Raw genomic sequence first — 20,701 nt, forward strand, 5'->3', positions numbered from 1 at the left:
TTTTTCCGGTACAGCCTTCAAGACATTCTTGGATTCGATTTTCATCGTATCAAAACGACAACAGCGCACTGGCCTTTCGAGTTTGCTGAATAGCCAGTCGGAGTGATTTTGTCAGAGCTAATTAAACCTTTTGACAAATAGACGCTTGGCAAATGTTATACGTCTTAACAACCTAGAAAAAAAACACTTGCATTCTTAACTGATACGGACCACTATATAAGCCCTACATTTCTTAAGTATTTAAAAAAATGGCGCAGATCACAATAAATAGTAATAAAACTCAACTATAGTTACCAAGGGGTCGTAAGACTCGCAGGGAATATACAAAACTGTTGATTCAAATCATACATAAAGTTTTTTAACTGTAATTGTGAAACTAGAAATAAATGAGATATAAAAATTTGATATATGTAATGTAAAATTGTGATCAGGGAATGTAAATGAGGGAAGAAAGGCGTTTATGGAGAATTTGCAAATGAGAGAAGATAGATCATGTGAACAAAATAAATGCATAAAAGATATTGTACAGGAAAGAAGGAGAAAGAAAATAAAAATTAAAAATCCTGCAAAACGCATTAAAACGAAATGTGAGGATATGAAAAAAAACCACGAAATCTGCAAATGCATTTTAGGCAGCGGCGGGCAGTAAAATTTATAATGATGTAGGTATGTTTTAATGTTATTTATAAAAATAAATAAAGAGTGAAATAACAACTTGTTATTTATTCTTTTTTTATATTTATTCAGCTTGTACTCGAACAAATGACCTGATGAATCATTATTAATGCATCGAGATCCTACTTTCTCAATTCAAACGTTTATTATAAAGAATATCGTTCAATTTACATTCCGTCTTGTAAATTTATGCCTAAACTTGGGGCAATAAATATAAAATTATATTTATTCGAAATAAAAATGATTAAAAATCCGTTGTATGTATACGGCGATAAAGAAACGCTGAAAGTGCCTGCTCATTTAAACTACGGGAGGCATATTTTGGACAAATTCAAAACCTTTAAACAAGCGGTCGCAATTGTGAGTTGATTTTTTTAAATAAATTTTCTTAAAACACTTTTTTGTGATATACTCGTAAATAAAAAAAAACATTTTTATATATCTATAAATATTTATAATGTCACTGTAATATATGAAGAGAATTTGGTTAAAGGCATAAAAACTTTAATGATTTTTTTTTAAATATTTCAATACTCCACGTCAACTTGCATTGGTATCCCAGCTGTACAGGACTGACAGTTTAACCCTTAATAGCCTGATTTACGAAAGTGATTTTTAATATTACTGTGTTTGCTTGAGAGTCTAGATGAAGGGAAAAATAGATTTTCTTTGAAATATCGTTGGAAAGAATATTATACAACAGTAAAATTCGTACAGCCAACCTATAAAAAAAACTAATAGTAATGTGAACATTCGGTTTAAAAGATTGGTATCAAAATTGAAACTCTAGGCTATTAAGGGTTAAATCGGTTCAATTACACAGATATCTTTTAAATAATATACACTTTATGGATTATAAAGGATTGAGGATTCATTGATGGTAAGCAGTTTCTTCCGTAATACCGCACTGCAATCGCCAACTTTCCTGCCAAATGTGGCGATTATAGTATATACCCACAGATATCTTTGAGGCATATGACTTACGATAAGCGTCTGTGGGCTGAAACGACGACGACGACCTCAACTTGACAATCAAATGAACTTTGTCAGTTATTTTCGTATAAAATATCTTCTCGTTCCTAACTCCATAGATATTCCGAGATAGTATCCTCCATTGCTCGTTGAGCGAATGAGATCTTGAATGGCAGACTAAGTCAAGTCCCTGAGGTTCTTGCATTCATTTAGTCTAAATCATCCATCAATTCGAACATACTTAGGGGCCGCCTGATACATTGAAATTAATATTATAACAGCTCAATGGAAATTCCTAATAAAGCACCGTCAACTGTGGCAACTTTACTTCCTATGGGCAACTTGACCTACGACGATTTTTTGTTACACGAACTGTATTTTGTGCATTTTGGTAGATTACAGATTAAATTCTGGCAACCCAAAAAGTCTTTTACTCAGGTAACTTTGTTCATTTTTACAGAACTAGTTGTTGAAAGTGTTTGCACGTTAAATGCACAGTAACATGACAATATAAGTATTATTATTCAACACCAAGCTCTTACCTTAAGTTCGATTTTTCTTAAAAATTTCAAAAGTTTTCGGGAGCTGCACAAACACAAATTGACCGATGCGAATAAAAATGACAATATATGGACTAATAGCGATGTTACCTGAGTAAAAAACATTTTGTGTTACCAGAATTTAATCTATAATCTACCAAAATGCACAAAATACAGTTTGTGTAACAAAAAATGGTTTTAAACTAATATTTGTGTCCACGGTTGTCGTAGGTCAAGTTTCCCATAGAAAGTAAAGTTGCAACAGTTGACGGTACTGTTATTTTTTTTATATAAATGCTTATTACAAATATATCTAGTAGATTCTCAAGTTATTTGTTTTTATATTGTATTAAAAATAATGAAATTTATGGAACTTATATAATTCATTTTGTCTTGCAAATCTCTTTATTTACAAACCGAAATGTTGTAAATTTGGCGGAAAATATATACCCGATGGAATACCCATAGATGATATGTTATAATAGTAATCTCAGGGTGCAGAAATATTGGCAACTTTGTGTTCCAGATCAACGCCGAAAGTGGTGAGAAGATCACGTACAAAGAAATAGTCCAGAAAGCGGTCGATATCGCGCTCTCACTCGCTCGTATTGGCGTGAGAAAGGGACAGGTTGTGAATGTTTGCAGTGAGAAGCGAATGGAGTTCATACCGACTGTTCTAGGCGCTATTTGCGCTGGCGCTACCTATGCTTCCAGTGACGTCTCTTGCAGGAACGGTAGGTGTTCAATAACAATAGTGATAGTGCCTTCGGCGAGGTTTAGTACGAAGCCAGAGAGGATATTTAAGCTATCCTCCTTGTATCGTATCTCTCTCTAGTAATATGACTTATTTTGGAAAGTTTATCACTGTATTGCGTCGTCTTTGCCGGTCTTCGATGGTATGGATTGCTTCGGCGATTGTCACACATCACCATGTTTACTGATCATCCAATGATCAAAAGTCTTTTAAAAGTCTTTCAAAGTTATCACCGTTTTTCTTAGTCATATGATCGAACAACTCAAAAATCTGTTTTGTATATACAACGAAACACGACTAGACAATCATAGTTCCACAAGCATCAACGCGTTCGTTCTAAGAACATTACGTTGCATTAGCCTTCACCACATCTCTAACGCAATTCGTAATCGGTTCGCTTGAAACAAAACATATTTTACATAACAGATACAAAATTTTTATTTTGAATAGTTTTAATTTAAATTCAATTAATAAATGTATAAATTAACATGTGTTTTTACTTTGTTTTTAACACTAAACTTCACTACAGTTAGAAATTTACAGGAAATCAATATCAGGTAAGTAGGGGGTCTACCCAACACGGAAAAACATGGCAAGGGGTCTACGACACAAAAAAATTTGGGGAACTCTGCACTAGAGTGTAAAACCTTACACAGTAATCCAAAAAAGAATTACAAATATCACTAATCCTAGAAAAAGGTATTTATCCTTTAAAGATAAAGTGACCTCTGTCTTGTCTGATAGCGATGACAAGGTCTAAGATACATGCTTGCCCAGAAGAAACCACATTCACTCTTGTCTTGATGAATCCTAAGTTATAATTATCTGGGAACAATGACGCTGGTAGGATGTTCGTCATTTAGCCAAATGCTTAGTGCGGATAGAAGGTATTTCAACCTTATACGATTGACGTGGATCCGTGCGTCTTGTTGTACGACGGAAGAAAGGAGATGGGAGAATTATTTGGTGTAATATTGACGCACGCTTTTTCAAATTGCAGTCTCAAAAATCTTTGAAGGTTATTGCTCACAAATGTATTGATGACAATCAGCCTTTTGGTTAACTTCTTATTAATATTCTTATATACACAGACCAGAGTATCACATATATATCAATCATTGACTACATTGTTTCCTTTACTATATTTTTAGTTACATATCTAAGTGAAACTATTTATTCCAGCATCATTTCTCTATAGAATCAACCTATCCAAACCAACGGTGGTGTTCTGTTCTCCGACTGCATACGAAGATCATAGACAATCTATAAAGTCTGTAAAGAGTATAGAACATATAATAATATATGGTGACAAAGGCATAGACAATGCGATGTCGTTCAAAGAGTTTCTGACTGTTCACGCGGACATCGAGGAGTTTCTGGCAGCGGATGTGAATGGTTGGGAGGACGTGGCCATCATTCTGCAGTCTTCCGGGACCACGGGACTTCCGAAGGGAATAAAATTGACACATTTGAATTTGCTTCTGTTTTTGAGTGACACAGGAGAGAAGAAGTAAGTTGGATAGTTGGAATATTAAACTAAAGTTTGTTTTGTTGATGTTAAATTATAAATATACATTTAACAACGGCTTCGTAGATTTTCAGGTGCAGAGAGAGAGAAAGTTCTCTGTTCCTAAAATTTATATAAATATTACCATTTATTAAAAATAATTATTGTTACTACCTGTCTCTTACTTTGTACTGCAAGATTAATTGATCTGTCGTATTTCAATAGCAAAAAATATATTAACATAACATAGTTAAAAATTTAATGGAATCAGGCGTTACCTTACGGAAGTCAATCCTAAGTAAGAAAAGGACCAATAATTAGCCACTTCCGCACCGTGGAGGGGTGAAACACGTGTTGAGTGAATTAACGGTGGCAGTTGTGTAATTCGCATTGTTTGCCGCATACGCATTTATCAGCGGGCTAGCGGGCGGTGCACTTTGTTGCACGAATACCACTGCATGTGCGGAAGTGGAAAAATATTGGTCCTTTTCTTACTTAACATATTTAAAAGTTATCACTTCATACACTTTGATTGGAAATAGGTGTAAAATCAATGAAGCTTTTTATATTTACCACTACAAATCTTTTGTACATATAAAAATCATCCTGTATACATGAATATAAATAAAGACTGTTGACAGAGAGCAGAGGTGTGGTGAAGTGAAGACGCTGATCACGAGGGAGTGGTACCACTCTTACGGTTTTGGACACACCATTTACGCCATGTACGAGGGTACCACCGTGGTGTACTGCCCTCGCAGCGAGGTGAAGTGTTTTCTCGAAGCAATACAGAAGTATAAGGTGAGATATAGAAGGAAGACATAATCACAACAACAGCTACAATCCGTTAGAATTTTAACACGTTCACTGCGGCTTGAGGTCGATTCAGCCTCATGGTAGACTTTGCACTGGTGCGGCGCGTAAAACTCGTGTTTTCTCTCTAGTGCGGCGGCTGTTTACACTCAACCGTATGAGGTATGACATATGACAAATATAGCTTTCTTTATGTCTGCGAAGTATTGACTCAATATTGTAAAAAAATATTGATGAACATGAGGCAGAAAAGGCCTCAACCGCACTACTAGGAAGTTCAGCTTGAGGCTGATTCGACCTCAGCCGCACCAGCTGAAAGTTCTTCAAAATTGGGCCCGCAGTGAACGTGTTAAACATTCGCATAGCTCTTATTGTCAAAATATTAATTCTGCAGCATAATCTTCTTTAAGTGAAGTACTCTATTACTCGGTAAGAATTTCCGAGTACCGTACATAAAAATTTAGAAATATGTAGGTCACGCGATCACACATGATCCTAGGGTTACGTGTTTATTGTTAAAAAGGGTTCTGTAACTCGTGTTTTGTAGCAATACTATACATGAGGTCGTCTAATTAGACGAAGTTGTAAACAAAGTGTTTTGATTTCAGATACAAGTGATGCAATTGACACCGGCAACGGTGATCGACCTGGTGAAGTCCACCATTTTGTCGGAATACGACGTTTCTTCACTCGCCTACATGGTTTCCACGAGCACATATTTCAATGCGGAACTGGTGAACGCCATCAGAGCTAGGTGATTAACATTTTTATCATAAGTGACACGATGTAACATGTCTTATTTTTTTCTTTGCTTAAAATCTAAATTTAACACTAATCATACTATAACGGGTCAAATGACCCATTTTGAACTTTTGCATTGATAATGCACGTATTATCTTATTACTTCTCCAAATTTAACTTACTGACTTTTTCTGACTAATTAAAAGTATGCTATAAACATACCGGAAAGTAATTTCGTGTTTCTGTCGACATATTTTACAAAAAAACCGATTGATTTTTACCGCATTGGCATTGATTTTGTACACTAGATGGCAAAAGGTTGTCGATAACGAAGGTGAATATATTGTTGATTAGAAATAAAAACTTGTTAAAAGTATAGTCGTGTGAATTTAACTTAAGAAAGCGATATTACTTTCCGGTTCTCCTAATACATGGTTGTTATTATAATGTACATATTAAAAATTGTGCAAATTCAATTAAAATGAGCAACTATTGTGGTTCTGGCCACCTCTTTTCAACAGATACCATAGTAGTTTATCATTTATAATGTTAAAATAATCGACAATTTAAAAGTGTATGTTTCATAAAAATAGGCATATGTAATATGTTCTTTATTTGTTCTTGCGCCTGACCAAAAAACAAAGAATGTCGTTTAACACAAGGTGCTTAAATGAAAATCCGATTGATGAATTAATCCGAGTGTATTCAAATCTGCACGACATAGTTTTCAATCATTTTTTTTCTGACATGTGTTTGACGTCTTTTTTAATTATCATTATTTTTTAATTTTTATTCTCATTCTGTATGTATTCATCATTATAATAAAAAAAACTTTTTATATTTCTATCTATATTAATATTGTTTTGTTTCATTGTATTATGTTCATCAAAGCCTACATTAGTTCAGCTGAAAGGTAACACGACATTCATTGATTGTACTGTACGAAGTTCGCCTGGTCAGCTAGTTATTATATATATATATCTAATATATAAAATTCTCGTGTCACGGTGTTCGAACTTGAACTCCTCTGAAACGGCTTTACTGATTTTTACCAAATTTAATATGCGTATTCAGTAGGTCTGAGAATCGGCTACTATCTATTTTCTATACCCCTAAGTGATAAAGGTTATTCACACATAAAAAAAAAAAAAATTTTTAACGACATTTTTTGCTTTTATTTTTTTATGATACAGCATACAAGAATACATACAACCATAAATTTTCACCCCTCTATGATCAACACTTGTTTTTTATTTGTAAATTAAAATATCAATTTTTTTTTGCAAAACAACGTTTGCGGGATCAGCTAGTATATATATATGTATTTTATGTATAATATTCAGCATATAAAAATAGTCTTTAATTGTGTTTCTAAAACCATATTAAAACGCACTCACTTAGTTATTCTTGTGATTATTTTATGAATTATCTTTTTAGTTTCATTACACACAGCCTAGCAATACGTACTCTGTTTAGTTAGTTCACCGCTGTGCTAGGAAACAGTAAGTAAATATAGAAGTAAGATTTTTAACTTATTTTTATGTTTGACAGATTCCCAAATTTGCAAGCTGCTCATCAGTATTACGGAATGTCGGAGGCGGGTTGCGTCTGTAGTGATATTTTGGCACCGAAAGGTCCAAAAGTAGGCAGTGTTGGCTGCGCAGGTAGTGGATTCACTTTGAAGGTATATTTATAATGTTCTCTATTTTAATTATATCGTATAACAGCTGTTACAGATGACGAATTTTTATATAAAACCAGTATATATCACCATCATCATGATTATAACTCAGTGATTCCCAAAGTGGTTTCTATCGACCCCTAGGGGTCTATGACAACCTGCAAGTGGTCTACGGCAGCGAAAAAAAATTTGGGGGTCCATGAAATGAAAATGGGGGTCCACGATAGTGGATCTCAACACATACACTGATAATACCTATTTACTTACATCATACCATCTTATAATATCAAAACATTTACATTATTTATAAAAGTACCTATGAAGTAAAAAATTATTAATATGTTACGTATATTTTATATAACAGATACAAAATTATTATTTTGAGTAGTTTTAATTTAAATTCAATTAATAAATGATTAAATTAACATATGTTTTTACTTTAAGTTTTTAACACTAAACTTCACTACAGTTAGAAATTTACAGGAAATCAATATCAGGTAAGTAGGGGGTCTACCCAACAAGGAAAAACATGGCAAGCGGTTTACGACACAAAAAAGTTTGGGGAACTCTGTTATAACTGATGATCCACAGTTCCAATTAAACCGGTAGCATCCTATGCTGTACCTGCCGGTATGTGGTCTTCACTCCAGATTCCTAAGGCTCCAGCAGTTATAAGTCAAAATATCGCACTGTATTTCATTCCCAGGTCTCACATAGTTCATTAATATTAACACGTTCACTGCGGGCCCAATTTCGAAGAACTTTCAGCTGGTGCGGCTGAGGTCGAATCAGCCTCAAGCGGAACTTCCTAGTAGTGCGGTTGAGGCCTTTTCTGCCTCATGTGTCAATCATTTTTTTTTACAATATTGAGTCAATGCTTCGCAGACATAAAGAAAGCTATATTTGTCTTTGTCATACCTCATACGGTTGAGTGTAAACAGCCGCCGCACTAGAGAGAAAACACGAGTTTTACGCGCCGCACCAGTGCAAAGTCTACCATGAGGCTGAATCGACCTCAAGCCGCAGTGAACGTGTTAAACAAATTTACATGTAATTAATTAAAAACGTAAATAATGACGTCCGACGCAGCTTGTAGGTGCGTACTTTCCATACAAGAACATTTTGTATTTAACTAAATGTATTAGAATTTTTTTGAAATAAGGAAATGCGTAGAATATCCAATAGCGTAGAATAACCAAGCTTGAAGAATTACTAGTCTGAAGTCATCGTCATAGCACGTGAAAGCGACGGCTGTTGATGAAAAAGGGTTCTCTAGTAGTGACCACGTGCCGATCACACAACTACTAAGCGGGCACGGGTACTGCAAGCAGCACCTGCACCGTTTTAAAATAATCGATAACGAGACTTGCCCATGTGACGACTCCACAGTACAGACTTTTCATTACTTACTCAGACACTGCTCCTGATTCGCATCTAAAAGACGTAACCACGTGACCTTATGTGAAAACCTTGATATACCTCCGTTCAACTTACCAGACCTTCTCAAGAAAAAATCTACAGCAGTATCTTTTGATGAGTTGGCCCGGCACATTTTCCTTAATCTCAAGGCATTTAACGGTCTGTAGCGCTTGGGCAGCGACTTGAAATAAAACAATGTACCAACTAATATATAATTGAGTAAAACTTCCAAATTGTATTGTTAATATGTTTAAATTTTAGCTGTATTTATCCATAAGAGAAAATAGTGCAAGAAAAATTGTAAAAAATTATAAAACGCTGTCGTGCCTCGCAGCTGGGAGAAGAAAGATCCGTATCAAATAGCGGCAACCCTCTCCCAACTGTCTGCGTTTAGTTTAAGCGAAAAAAAAAATATTGTAAAAAAAAAACACTAGCGATACAAATTAGAATTAATTAAAAAATAAGACTACGTTACCAAGACCAAGTTACTTGATCTTGGAGAAGGCCTATGACACACGCTGATAGATATCGCCTAAATTTAATTGAATTATAGTAACCTCTTTATTTTAAAGTTTTTACTTTCGGAAGACTGACCTAATTAAGTTATTTAAATTACATGTGTATAGGTGGTTGACCTCTTTACACGGAAGCCGTTGGGACCAAACCAACGCGGTGAGATTTGCTTCAAGTCTTCATCCCTCATGTTGGGTAAGCAGAGTTTATTTACAAAACAGTATAGATTGGTATAGGGGAAAATCCCTTTACATGGCAATATTTGGCTATGATAATTCTACTGGGTAAATATCTTTAGTCTTTTATGGACTCCTGTAGTCAAAACCAAAAAATCTTGTGTGAGCTTGTAACGTTGCATGTTAGCGTTCCATACGTCTAAAATAAAATTTTAACAAAAAAAAAATAAGCGCAAGAAATGTAACATGATTTGTAATACAGTAAAAAATAAGCACAGAGTCTCTGTGTTTGGCACTAATCGGTGTAACATAACTTCTGAAATTGCCCCGTGGAGGGTGAAACACGTGTTGAGTGATTTGGCGGTGGCGGTTGTGTGATTTGCATTGTTTGCCGCATGCGCATTCATCAGCGAGCTGGCGGGCGATGCACTTTGTTGCACGACTACCACTGCATGTGCGGAAGTGGCTAAATATTGGTCCTTTTCTTACTTAGAATAGACTTCCGCAAGGTAACGCCTGATTCCATTAATCTGTAAAAAATATTTGAACACTTGGCGGGGCACGGTACATCTCAAGTGGCGTGGGATCGTGGAAGCGTGCTGTCGGCTCAGCGGACCTTTTTTTTATAACAATCATTCACATGCGCCTGGGCTCCAGCCACAGCAGTTTAGTTTGCCCGGGAGAAGGACCCTGACCTCGGTCGCGTTCACCAGCTATGTGACGTCTCACGCGCCAGGGCAAATTCGAATTTACGTTATAAGTTCTCGTTTCGGTTCTTCAACTACTTTTTCGGAGCATCTTTAAATTCATGCCACAATATTTATATCGTCTCGCAGCGAGTTTTATCATTAAAATAATCTTCGATCGTTGAGTTTGAATCTATCCGTATCTCGCATCGGCATTCAACAATTGAGATAGAACTCCTCATAAGCTTTTTAATTTGAATTACAGGATACGTTGGTGATGATCCAGTTGATTATCTGGACGATGAAGGTTTTTTCAAGACCGGCGACATCGGATACTACGATGAAGATAGATACTTCTATATCGTTGATAGGATGAAAGAGCTGATAAAGTTCAATTCTTACCAGGTATGTTAGTCTTGTACTGTTATGCTTCTGACTGTACCGATGTACAGTCAGAAGCGTCATGATAAAGAATTGTTAGACGACCACGAAAACTAAATGAGATTTTTTTTTATTTTTATATGGCACCCGCTATTGGGGCTTCTCGTTCCACTGTCTTATTTATGGGACACGAACGTTTTTTTTATTTTTTAACAATTTTTTTACTTTCTTTTCTATTTTATTTCCATTCTCTTTACTCATTCTTCATATGATATATCTTTCTTTTACTTACTTTTTACAATTTCTATCTTTCTTTTCTTTACTAACTACTATTTTTTCACCACCTCACTTCGCCCCGTTCCTTAACATCACACGGTTTTTTTTTATTCCATCTTATATTTTTTTACTCCATCTTATATTCTATTTTACATTTTGATTATTTTACCATTTATCACAGTTTACATAATTATTGTTTTATTTCTTTACAATTTTTATAATATTTAATGGAATCAGGCATTACCTTGCGGAAGTCCATCCTAAGTAAGAAAAGGATCAACATTTAGTCACTTCCGCACATGCAGTGGTAGTCGTGCAACAAAGTGCACCGCCCGCTAGCCCGCTGATAAATGCGCATGTGGCAAACAATGCGAATTACACAACTACCACCGTTAAATCATTCAACACGTGTTTCACCCCTCCACGGGGCATCTTCAGGAGTTATGTTACACCGATTAGTGCCAAACTCTGTGTTTAGTTAGGTTTAGTTAGGATGAACTTCCACAAAATAACGCTTGATTCCATTAAATACCATTGTAAGTCTGTCAGATAGGAAAGTTTAACAATATTAAAATTAGCCGGAGTTTATCAATATTAAAAATAACTGGGTCTGCTTCCAGCAACTTCCGTCGAAGCTTGGAAAAACACTGGTGTATTTCAAACTTTCTTGAAAAATCTATATTTTCATACACGTATCGAGAAATAACAGTCAATATTTTAACATATTCTTTTCGTTCTAGAACAAAATATTAAGTTTTAATATGAAATTTTTGATTAAAGTTTTTTACTATATTTAGAAAACATTCAGTTTTTAGTCAATCTATAGATCACAGACTTCAGCGTTCGTGTCTTTGTTTTTACATTAACAGTTAATATTATCCTATTTTTTTACTCTAGCCTTTTTTTAAACTATTTACTTGTCGGCCTCACCGGTCGACAACTGAACAAGTTCTGTTATAGGTAGCGCCAGCGGAATTAGAAGCTGTGCTTATGCAACATCCAGGTGTTGCCAACGCGGGAGTCGCTGGTGCTCCAGACCCTGAGTGCGGGGAATTACCGACTGCATTTGTGGTGCTTCGAGCCGGATACGAAATCACTCCAGATGAGCTGGTTAGATATGTCGATGAGCAGGTAAGTTGTCTGTCATTATTTAAGCTATTGGACATCTAATACTGAACATATTCTCTCCTACGTATTTCCAATAACACGATCTTACAAAGTAACTGTCCAGTTTGTGGGTGAACGTTCTACGCTGCGATGCCGGAAGTTGTTTATCTTCTTAAAGCGCTATCTTATTACGGAGGTCGGTGACCATACGAGCGATCTTAATAATTACGCCGTGATATATATCATATTTATAATTTTTCTAATTATAAAAAACATGTACTTTTTCGCATTCATGTTTCACACTCGAAATTTATTAAATAACTATATAGCTGACAGTTTGGCCTTTTCCTACTCACGCTGAGTGAACAAGCTGTGCTGTGAAGTGGCAACACTGACGTTTTAATTAAAAACTGTGACAAAACTTTCTTCCGCCTGCCATTATTGTTTCGACCTTGTTACTAACCGCATCCGCGCCGCGTCTGTGTTTACTGTGCAACAGACAATTAAAGCTACAACGAGGATCAAGATCCGCGCCGCTCTCAGGACTCTGAGAACCAGAATTAATACTCATATGGTCAGTTCCCTGGCCCCTTGGTGCTTTGCAACCGCGCCCCGCAAATACAGTCAACTTATACCACAAAAAATATTATTAACCCACAAGCGACCAATTAATGTTTGTTATGGCGGTTCTGAAGATTGAACTTATGCTCTTCCGAAACCACTGGCATAATTTTTTCAGCCATGATATTCATCTTCTAGCAACATTTCGCATTCAGTAAATACTCTGTACTATAAATTGCAGTTATATTTTAAGTTTCATATCATGTGGTTCAAACATTATAGCTTTCTTAATTTTATTATGTCACGTCTTTTTTCTTTGTGTCCCTTAACATTTTTATTAATGTATGTTAACTATAACTTTGTCTCTCCATGATATAAGTTAGATATAATTTGCCAATGATTTAATCATATTTTTACTTTGAAGTAACTTCTAAGCATTCCATGGATTTAGCGTGGTTTCATTTTGTATGGACCAGGGCAGCAGGTTAAGGGAGATCTCTTTGCAATGCCTTGGTTTTTACCTTCACCGACTGAACTCCTCCCTTATGAAAGTTTAAATAACTCTACAAATGTTAAGTAAGAAAAGGACCAATATTTAGCCACTTCCGCATATGCAGTGGTAGTCGTGCAACAAAGTGCATCGCCCGCCAGCCCGCTGATAAATGCGCATGCGGCAAACAATGCGAATTACATAACTACCACCGTTAAATCGCTCAACACATGTTTCACCCCTCCACTGGGCATCTTTAGGAGTTATGTTACATCGATTAGTGCCAAACACAGAGTGCAACTGCGGAAATGGCTAAATATTGGTTCTTTTCTTACTTACGATAGACTTCCGCAAAATAACGCCTGATTCCATTAAATATCTACAAATGTTGTTTTAGAAGCAGACGTTCATTCTTTAATCTTATGATAATACTCAAAAGATAGTTCTCTTAATTCATTTTATATAGTCCAGGGAATTTTATGAAATATTACCTTCACCCCTTTTTCAAAGCTTTATTCTCTATCTCTTCTAATTCAAGACTTCCTTTTAAAGCAAGTAACTTTAAAATATTTTCTTACTGAAGCAATTGCTTCTACCAATTTTATTATTTTCAATTTTAATTTAAAAACTATGATATTAACATTTTTTATCTACGTTTATTATTAATGCTTTAATATATATCAACAGAAATTGGATCCGTTCTCTTCCTTGTTTGATTATATTTGATGGTAAATATAGCTTATTCTTTTCACAAGTAAAAATGCCTAAAAAATATTACTAAATTACAGGTATCGCATCGCATGCGCCTGGCTGGTGGTGTGCGTATCGTGGACTCGTTGCCAATGGTGCCAAGCGGGAAGCTTGATAGAAAACTTCTCAAGAAAATCTTAACAGAATCTAAATGAAATATTTTTACAATAAATGTACATATTTAATAGTAATTTAAATTAGTAATTTTACAATAATTTCGTCTTGTTGTTTCAACCCATAGATGCACAGTTAAATAGGCCTTCCACAAAGAACTACTCCAGTAGGTGCAGGTGAACCCACCATCTCAAACATATCGGCCTCTACCTAGGATACCCAGTCCTACCCAGGAGTCCCAGAAACCCAGGTACGGCTCCCCTTTTAAATAAGCAGATGAACCCACTGTCTCAAGCATACCGGCCTCTACCTAGGACACCCAGTCCTACCCAGGAGTCCCAGAATACGTGTAAATCAGGTAGGCCCATCGTCCTAATTGCCTCACCAGCGCATATCGTATTCTCCTTTGCACGTGCGTACTCCGTACGCTATCATATGCCCCACCAGCGCATATCTTCTTTAACCTGGAAAATACTCCCTCCGTCTTGCCGAATAAAATTCGGTCTTTCCAATAACATTTCGTCTTCCCGAATATAAATTCGGTCTTCATTCTTTTTTCCATCTTGACATAATCTCTCTTAAAAAAAGAAGTAAAAATCGCATAGCGATTACACATTGTCAGGGTGACAAAAGAGGTTTTATACATTTAATTACAACAACCACGCGTCCGAAAATTCGCGTATTTCGCGACACGTTCGGAATGTCTCGGAGTATTACGTTAAAATAAAATTTTGTACTTTACTACTATTATTGGATAGTACTGCAGTATGATTAAATATAGATAAACATATAAGCATAGACGATTGTAAGTAATGTAGGTATTTCAAATTTCTGAGTACACAGTGGGACTAATAAAAACAAAAAAAAATCAAAACAAAAATATTCTTTATTTGTATAAGCCATTACAAGCACTTTCGAAACGTCAATCAATATAAAATGGCATTGTTGTCCCTATAAGAATCTACCGCTGACTCGGAAAGCAGTTCTGTTGAAGCCGGCGAGAAACTCAACAGTTGCTCTTTACAAATATAGTTTTATAAAGAATGCGCGACAATGATTAGCCTCCTGAGTGCACATCAACAACATTTAATTCCACGCATTAACATCAGTATAGTATTCTTGAATAGAATTACATACTTTTTTCAATAATCTCTATATTGGTTTTAAATCTCTACCGTGGGAGATATGAAATTGACAGTGACATTTATTGTACATAGGTACATCTTGTATCATAATTTATAAAGACGAAAACTATGAGTAATACAGATTATTTATATATCTTGTATTAACATCACTGTTAATTTACTGATAATTTTGGATGTTTTTGTGGCCAAACAAAACATTATTATAGATATATTGTAACACAGCCGTGGGAATTCCATTGTTGGACATTAGCTTCACACTTACATTTTCAACAAGACCAATTTGACCATCTAGAACCTTCCTATGATATTGTCATTAAAAATAAACAGCAAAAGGTACACCCCCCTCTCCGTAATAAAGGCGATTGTTACCCCCCTTTTTAATATATAGTTTTGTACAAAAAACTAACTTAAGTAGTCTTCAAAATTTATTTTATACATGAAAGGCAATTGAAGTAAATAAATCAAGAGCGATTTTATAGATCACCGTGCTTCTTCGCGATGTGTTTATCTAAGAACAGCTGACTGGTGAAAGCCCTCGAGCAGCAGGCGCATGTAAAACTTAACTCGGACTCCCTGATGATGCGGTGGACCCTGGACATGTGGTTGTACTTTCCGGACCGAGATTTGAAAGTTTTCTGACAAAGTGTACACTCGTAATTGTCCTCGCCAGTACCGTAATTGTGTACTTCTAGAAGATGCTTCTTTCTGATCTCCCAGGTAGCAAAACGAGGTTTGTCTTTGCAGTATCCACATAAATATGGAGTCGATGTATGTTGAGTTTTAACGTGAGCATTTCTCTCCTGTAAACTCGAGAAGGTTGCCACACATCTACTGCAGTTATACTTATTTTCATGAGGTATTTTAGTGTGAGATATCATTGCGGATTCTGTGATGAAACCTTCGCCGCATGTATCACAAACGTAATTCTGGAAATGACTGTGGGTGTGTTTCTTTAGTGATGAGAAGTTCTTGAATTGATTTGAGCATATAGCACAGTTCCACGTTGAGCCATCGTTCAATTTGAAAGGGAGTAAACCAAATTGGGCGTCAGATCTGATCGGCTGCCGGTGGATATTCTTCAAATGGTCAATAAGGTCTTCAAAATTGTCTATAGCGGTAAAACAAAGCTTGCAGCGGAGGTCTGTTATATCGACGTTTAAGAATGCCTTTCCCAATTTCTTATAGAACGCTGACTGGACATCATAGCTCGCGTGATGTGAGGCCATGTGGCTGCGAAAGACAATCGGGTCTCTAGTTTTGACTCTACAGAACACGCAGTTCAAGTTGCTCATCCATGTTCGAAAGGGATAAGCTGATGAACATTGTAAAATAATTTCCGCGTTGCTTCTTGGTCTCATAACTCTACCATTGCGAGGTTTGTAGGCTATTCGATAGCATTTAACTTGGCGTTGGTGATCCCTTAGCGCGTGTCGGGTGATGAAGGTAGTTCCACATTTATCGCAGTTGTATTTCATGAAGTGGGTGATGACGTGGCGTTTCAGGTCGACGAATGCAGAGTAACTCTTATCGCAAGCCACACAGATCCATTTCTTCTCGCTGAACTTAAAAGGAATAACGCCATTACATGAGTTGAGTTTCACAGGTAGATCGTGTTCCTGTGAGAAATGTCGCATTAGATTGACCACGTTTGGAAAACTTTTACAACAAATTTTACATTTAAGATTACTTATATCAATTTTGATGAGATTTCCTTTCATTCTGTAGAAAACGTTCTTGAAGTCGGGATTCGGATGATCGCACTCCATGTGGTACTTCAGTTCCGTAAGGTATTCATATTCTGTGTGGCAGTACGCGCATAGAATCCGGCTAAACCTCGTCTTGAAAGGATAAGCCGTTGAGTGCTTTAATATCAGTTCAGCATTTCTTCGCTGAGGGGATTGGTACACTAAAACAACATTCGACTTTGACTGCGTCCCACTGCGACGTAATTCCAACGTGGATCCTAAAAACAAAAGAGAAAAGTGTCATAAATTTACCTGAGAGCTCCACGTGGACTGTGATATAGATACAACAAAAACTAAATGAGAAATCTCCTCTTCGTGTGGACGGAAGATTATTTAAGGAGATATAATTAAAATTTTATACGATACCAGTTTTTACACTTTTAATATTTATTAATATAAATTTCCACGTAGGATTTACAATGTGAACTTATATGTCGTGAGATGAAAGAGAATTTAGAAACATTGATTGATTGATCTACTCTACAGTGACAACCTTTCACTGATCTAACAACCCAGGACAAACTAAGATTTTCTTAAAATCTTCAATACAGTAGCTAGAGATACACTTTGTAAGTTATAAATTGTTACTTGATAATTCAAAAAAATGCATGGAAGTAATGTATAGTATTGTAGTATAGTATTGTAAAGTTGCTTGCAAAAAATTACTAATTTTATAAAGCCTAGTTGAAAGGTATATCATGCTTATCTCTAGTTCTAATGCTTACGTTGTGTACATCGCTATTTTTGTTATAATTATTATTCTTATGCACATACACATTTTATATATATAGTCATATAGTCTGTTTTATTCATGTCGATTATACCGTTCGATACCCCTTTAAGTTTACGACCAACTAGCGCCATCTATCGATACAGCCCGAAACTACAGAGTTCCGAGATATATATAAATATACATGTATATATATATATGTGTGTGTGTATGTATGTGTGTCGATGCTACCTCGCGATTCTCCTATTATATTAGGGGTACTGAAAAGTAATGTCATTTCTGTTGACAAACTTTACAGAAAAACCGATTGATTTGTTACCGCACTGGCATTTTGTATACTAGACGGCAAAAGGTTGTAGATAATGAAAGTGAATATATTGTTGATTAGAAATAAAAACTTGTTGAAAATGTTGTCGTGTGAATTTAACTTAAGAACGACATTACTTTTCGGTCCCCTAAGTTGTTTCCGAATAACTAGCGCCATCTGTCGACTTCGGCCGAAACTATAGAGTTATATATAAATGAAAGCGAAAATTTAAAAAATTATTTTATTGACTTACACTAGGTCCTATTCAAATTCATAATTTCGTTATTCAAGTAAGTATTTACAAGCACTTTTGAATCTTCGATTATTTTAACATTATAAGTAGTAAGCTACCATCGGTTCAGAAAAATTATCTGCTAAAAGCCGCCGAGAAACACAACAATGTAAACAATGTTTGATGTGTACATTATAATAACAATCATGTAAATAAGTCAACAAACAAAGCTCCATCATGGACGTCGTGATGAAGATACTTATTTATGTATTGTATTAGTTAGTTTATTTAGAGTGTTTAATATCTTTTTAAACGGTTTTATTTAGTTCGACCCGTACGGAATTTATTTGGGTCAAAATTAGAAATTGAAATTTAAGCACCTTCCCTTGTCAGATTGATCTGAAATTTGGTACACACAATTTAGATGACAATACAATATAATAAAATCAATAACATTATAAATCTAAGATGGCCGCCGATACAAAATGGCGGATTACATATTTTTCCTTAACCCCCTCAATATGGGTATCAAATGAAAGGGCTACACTAGTAAAACACGATGATTATGTCAAAATTTATAATTCAAGATGGACGCCGTTCCAATATGGCGGACTAGGAACATATTTTTCCACAACCACCACAATATGGGTATCAAAAAACCGTTTAATTTAAAAGTTTTTTAAATGTATTTATATAAACTAGAAATGGGTAAATGTATAGCCCTGTTCGCAAAACGCTTTAAATCTTTTGGAGCTATTTCCAATCAACCTTTATAAAGTGATTACTCTGAAATTGACAAAATTATCTCAGTTGACCGAAGAGCCCGTAGGTTAATTAACAATGAAAAGCTCTCAAATAGCAGACTACACACCCTTGAGCATCGTCGTCGAGTTGCCAGCTTATCGGTTTTATATAGGATACTCTCTGGAGAGTGCTCTAAGGCTCTTTTCGAACTGACTGAGCCATCTGCATACCTTTATCGGACTACTAGGCGCAGGCAAAAGTTTCACCCATACGTTGTTGACATACCCAAAAGCTGAACTAAACGGTTTGACAGCTCGTTTTTGGTGAGAGTCGCCAAGATTTGGAACGATTTGTCCGAGTCTGTTTTTCCTGATGAGTTGAACTCTGGAGCCTTTAACGAATAGAGTAAACAGGTTTCATTTGGATGGGCGTGTACCACCATTCGCCTTCATCTACACTTTCCATCAGGTGAGATGGAAGACAAACGCCTATCCCATTACAACTAAAATAAAATATGTTGCTATAATTTTTTTATTAAAATGCGATAGGTCAATAACTTCTGGTAGTACGAAGTCTGCACAAACAGATATTAATTATATATTTACCCCTTTGAAGCAATTACATCTATAACCAATCATTATGCATAAAGCTTTTTTGTATAAATCACTCTCTTTTGCATTATCCATGTTTAAGTACATAAAGAAATCTTTGGTTAACGGTCGAGGAACATTTATATACTACAGTAGGTATTAAAATTTTATTAACAATTACAATTTTCTATGTGCGTAGGCCTCCTCTAGTATATTCCATGTATTCCCGTCTTTGGCCTTATTCACCCATTCCCTTCCTGTCATGTCCGAAATATCATATTTCCATATTTTGTCTGACCGTCCAACATTTCTTTTACCAATTGCTAGGTGTCCCTATGGATGTAATACATTTGTATGCATAAATATTTGTCCAAGTTACTTGTCTAACCTGTAGTTCAAACGATAACGCGACGTAAAATGTAACTAACGCCATCTAGTGTAGAATAGAGCAAATCCTTTTTACTATATACACTTCCTCGATATTAAATTGGCTTTCATTTTCTTTCCTAAGAAAAGAATACGTGCACGGATGGGCTAATCTGCCACTTGTATAACGCGTGAACAAACTTATGATTTACCACTGTAGCTGCCACTTGAACCTTCATATTTTATCGGCTGCTTGCTAACTCGCGAGTACAGACCGAAGCCGAAATAAATTTCTTATTAAAAGACGACCAAATAGCAACAGGACTGTAACTTATGACAGAGGGAACTTTTCATGTTATAGATGGAGAACCTCCCTCGATTCCTAAGATTTTCCACACCAGAAAACAAGAGTTAAGTCTAAATATTCACTTTTATTATGAATGCAAGTCATTCATGTGTGTCCTATAAACAATTTTACTTTGAAATCCTACCTAGCATTTAGCGCAGGCAAATTTCCAATCAGGATTATGTACTCGCATATGATCTTTTAAGTTCTTCTCGTATCTATATGCCTTTGCGCATAAATTGCACCCGTAGTTTTTGACCTTCGTGTGAACAGCCATGTGTTTCTTTAAATGGTCCAACTGTGCAAATGTTTTATCGCATATTTCACAAAGAATACCCTGT

At 35.7% G+C, this 20,701-nt stretch overlaps 2 protein-coding genes across 2 annotated transcripts in view; one reads left to right on the forward strand and one right to left on the reverse strand.

The window, feature by feature from the left end:
* The first annotated feature begins 915 nt into the window (after positions 1-915).
* LOC137926430 (luciferin 4-monooxygenase-like) lies at positions 916-14,196 on the forward strand. The gene is made up of 10 exons (XM_068770029.1): positions 916-1,035; positions 2,713-2,920; positions 4,123-4,450; positions 5,089-5,248; positions 5,869-6,014; positions 7,553-7,685; positions 9,728-9,809; positions 10,742-10,881; positions 12,094-12,264; positions 14,080-14,196. The coding sequence occupies exons 1-10, from the start codon at positions 916-918 to the stop codon at positions 14,194-14,196; spliced, it is 1,605 nt and encodes a 534-aa protein (XP_068626130.1).
* A 1,395-nt stretch (positions 14,197-15,591) lies between these two features.
* Positions 15,592-20,701, reverse strand: part of LOC137926155 (zinc finger protein 260-like) — a 61,663-nt gene continuing 56,553 nt past the window's right edge. The window contains exon 5 of the mRNA XM_068769699.1: positions 15,592-17,263. Coding sequence (XP_068625800.1) covers positions 15,774-17,263 — 1,490 coding nt within the window. The 3' untranslated portion in view covers positions 15,592-15,773. The remainder of the gene's footprint in view (positions 17,264-20,701) is intronic.

This window comes from Battus philenor, unplaced genomic scaffold (genome assembly GCF_028537555.1).
Source record: "Battus philenor isolate CCGP_79_NKW_IND1 unplaced genomic scaffold, ilBatPhil1.0.hap1 SCAF_29, whole genome shotgun sequence".
NCBI lineage: Eukaryota > Metazoa > Arthropoda > Insecta > Lepidoptera > Papilionidae > Battus > Battus philenor.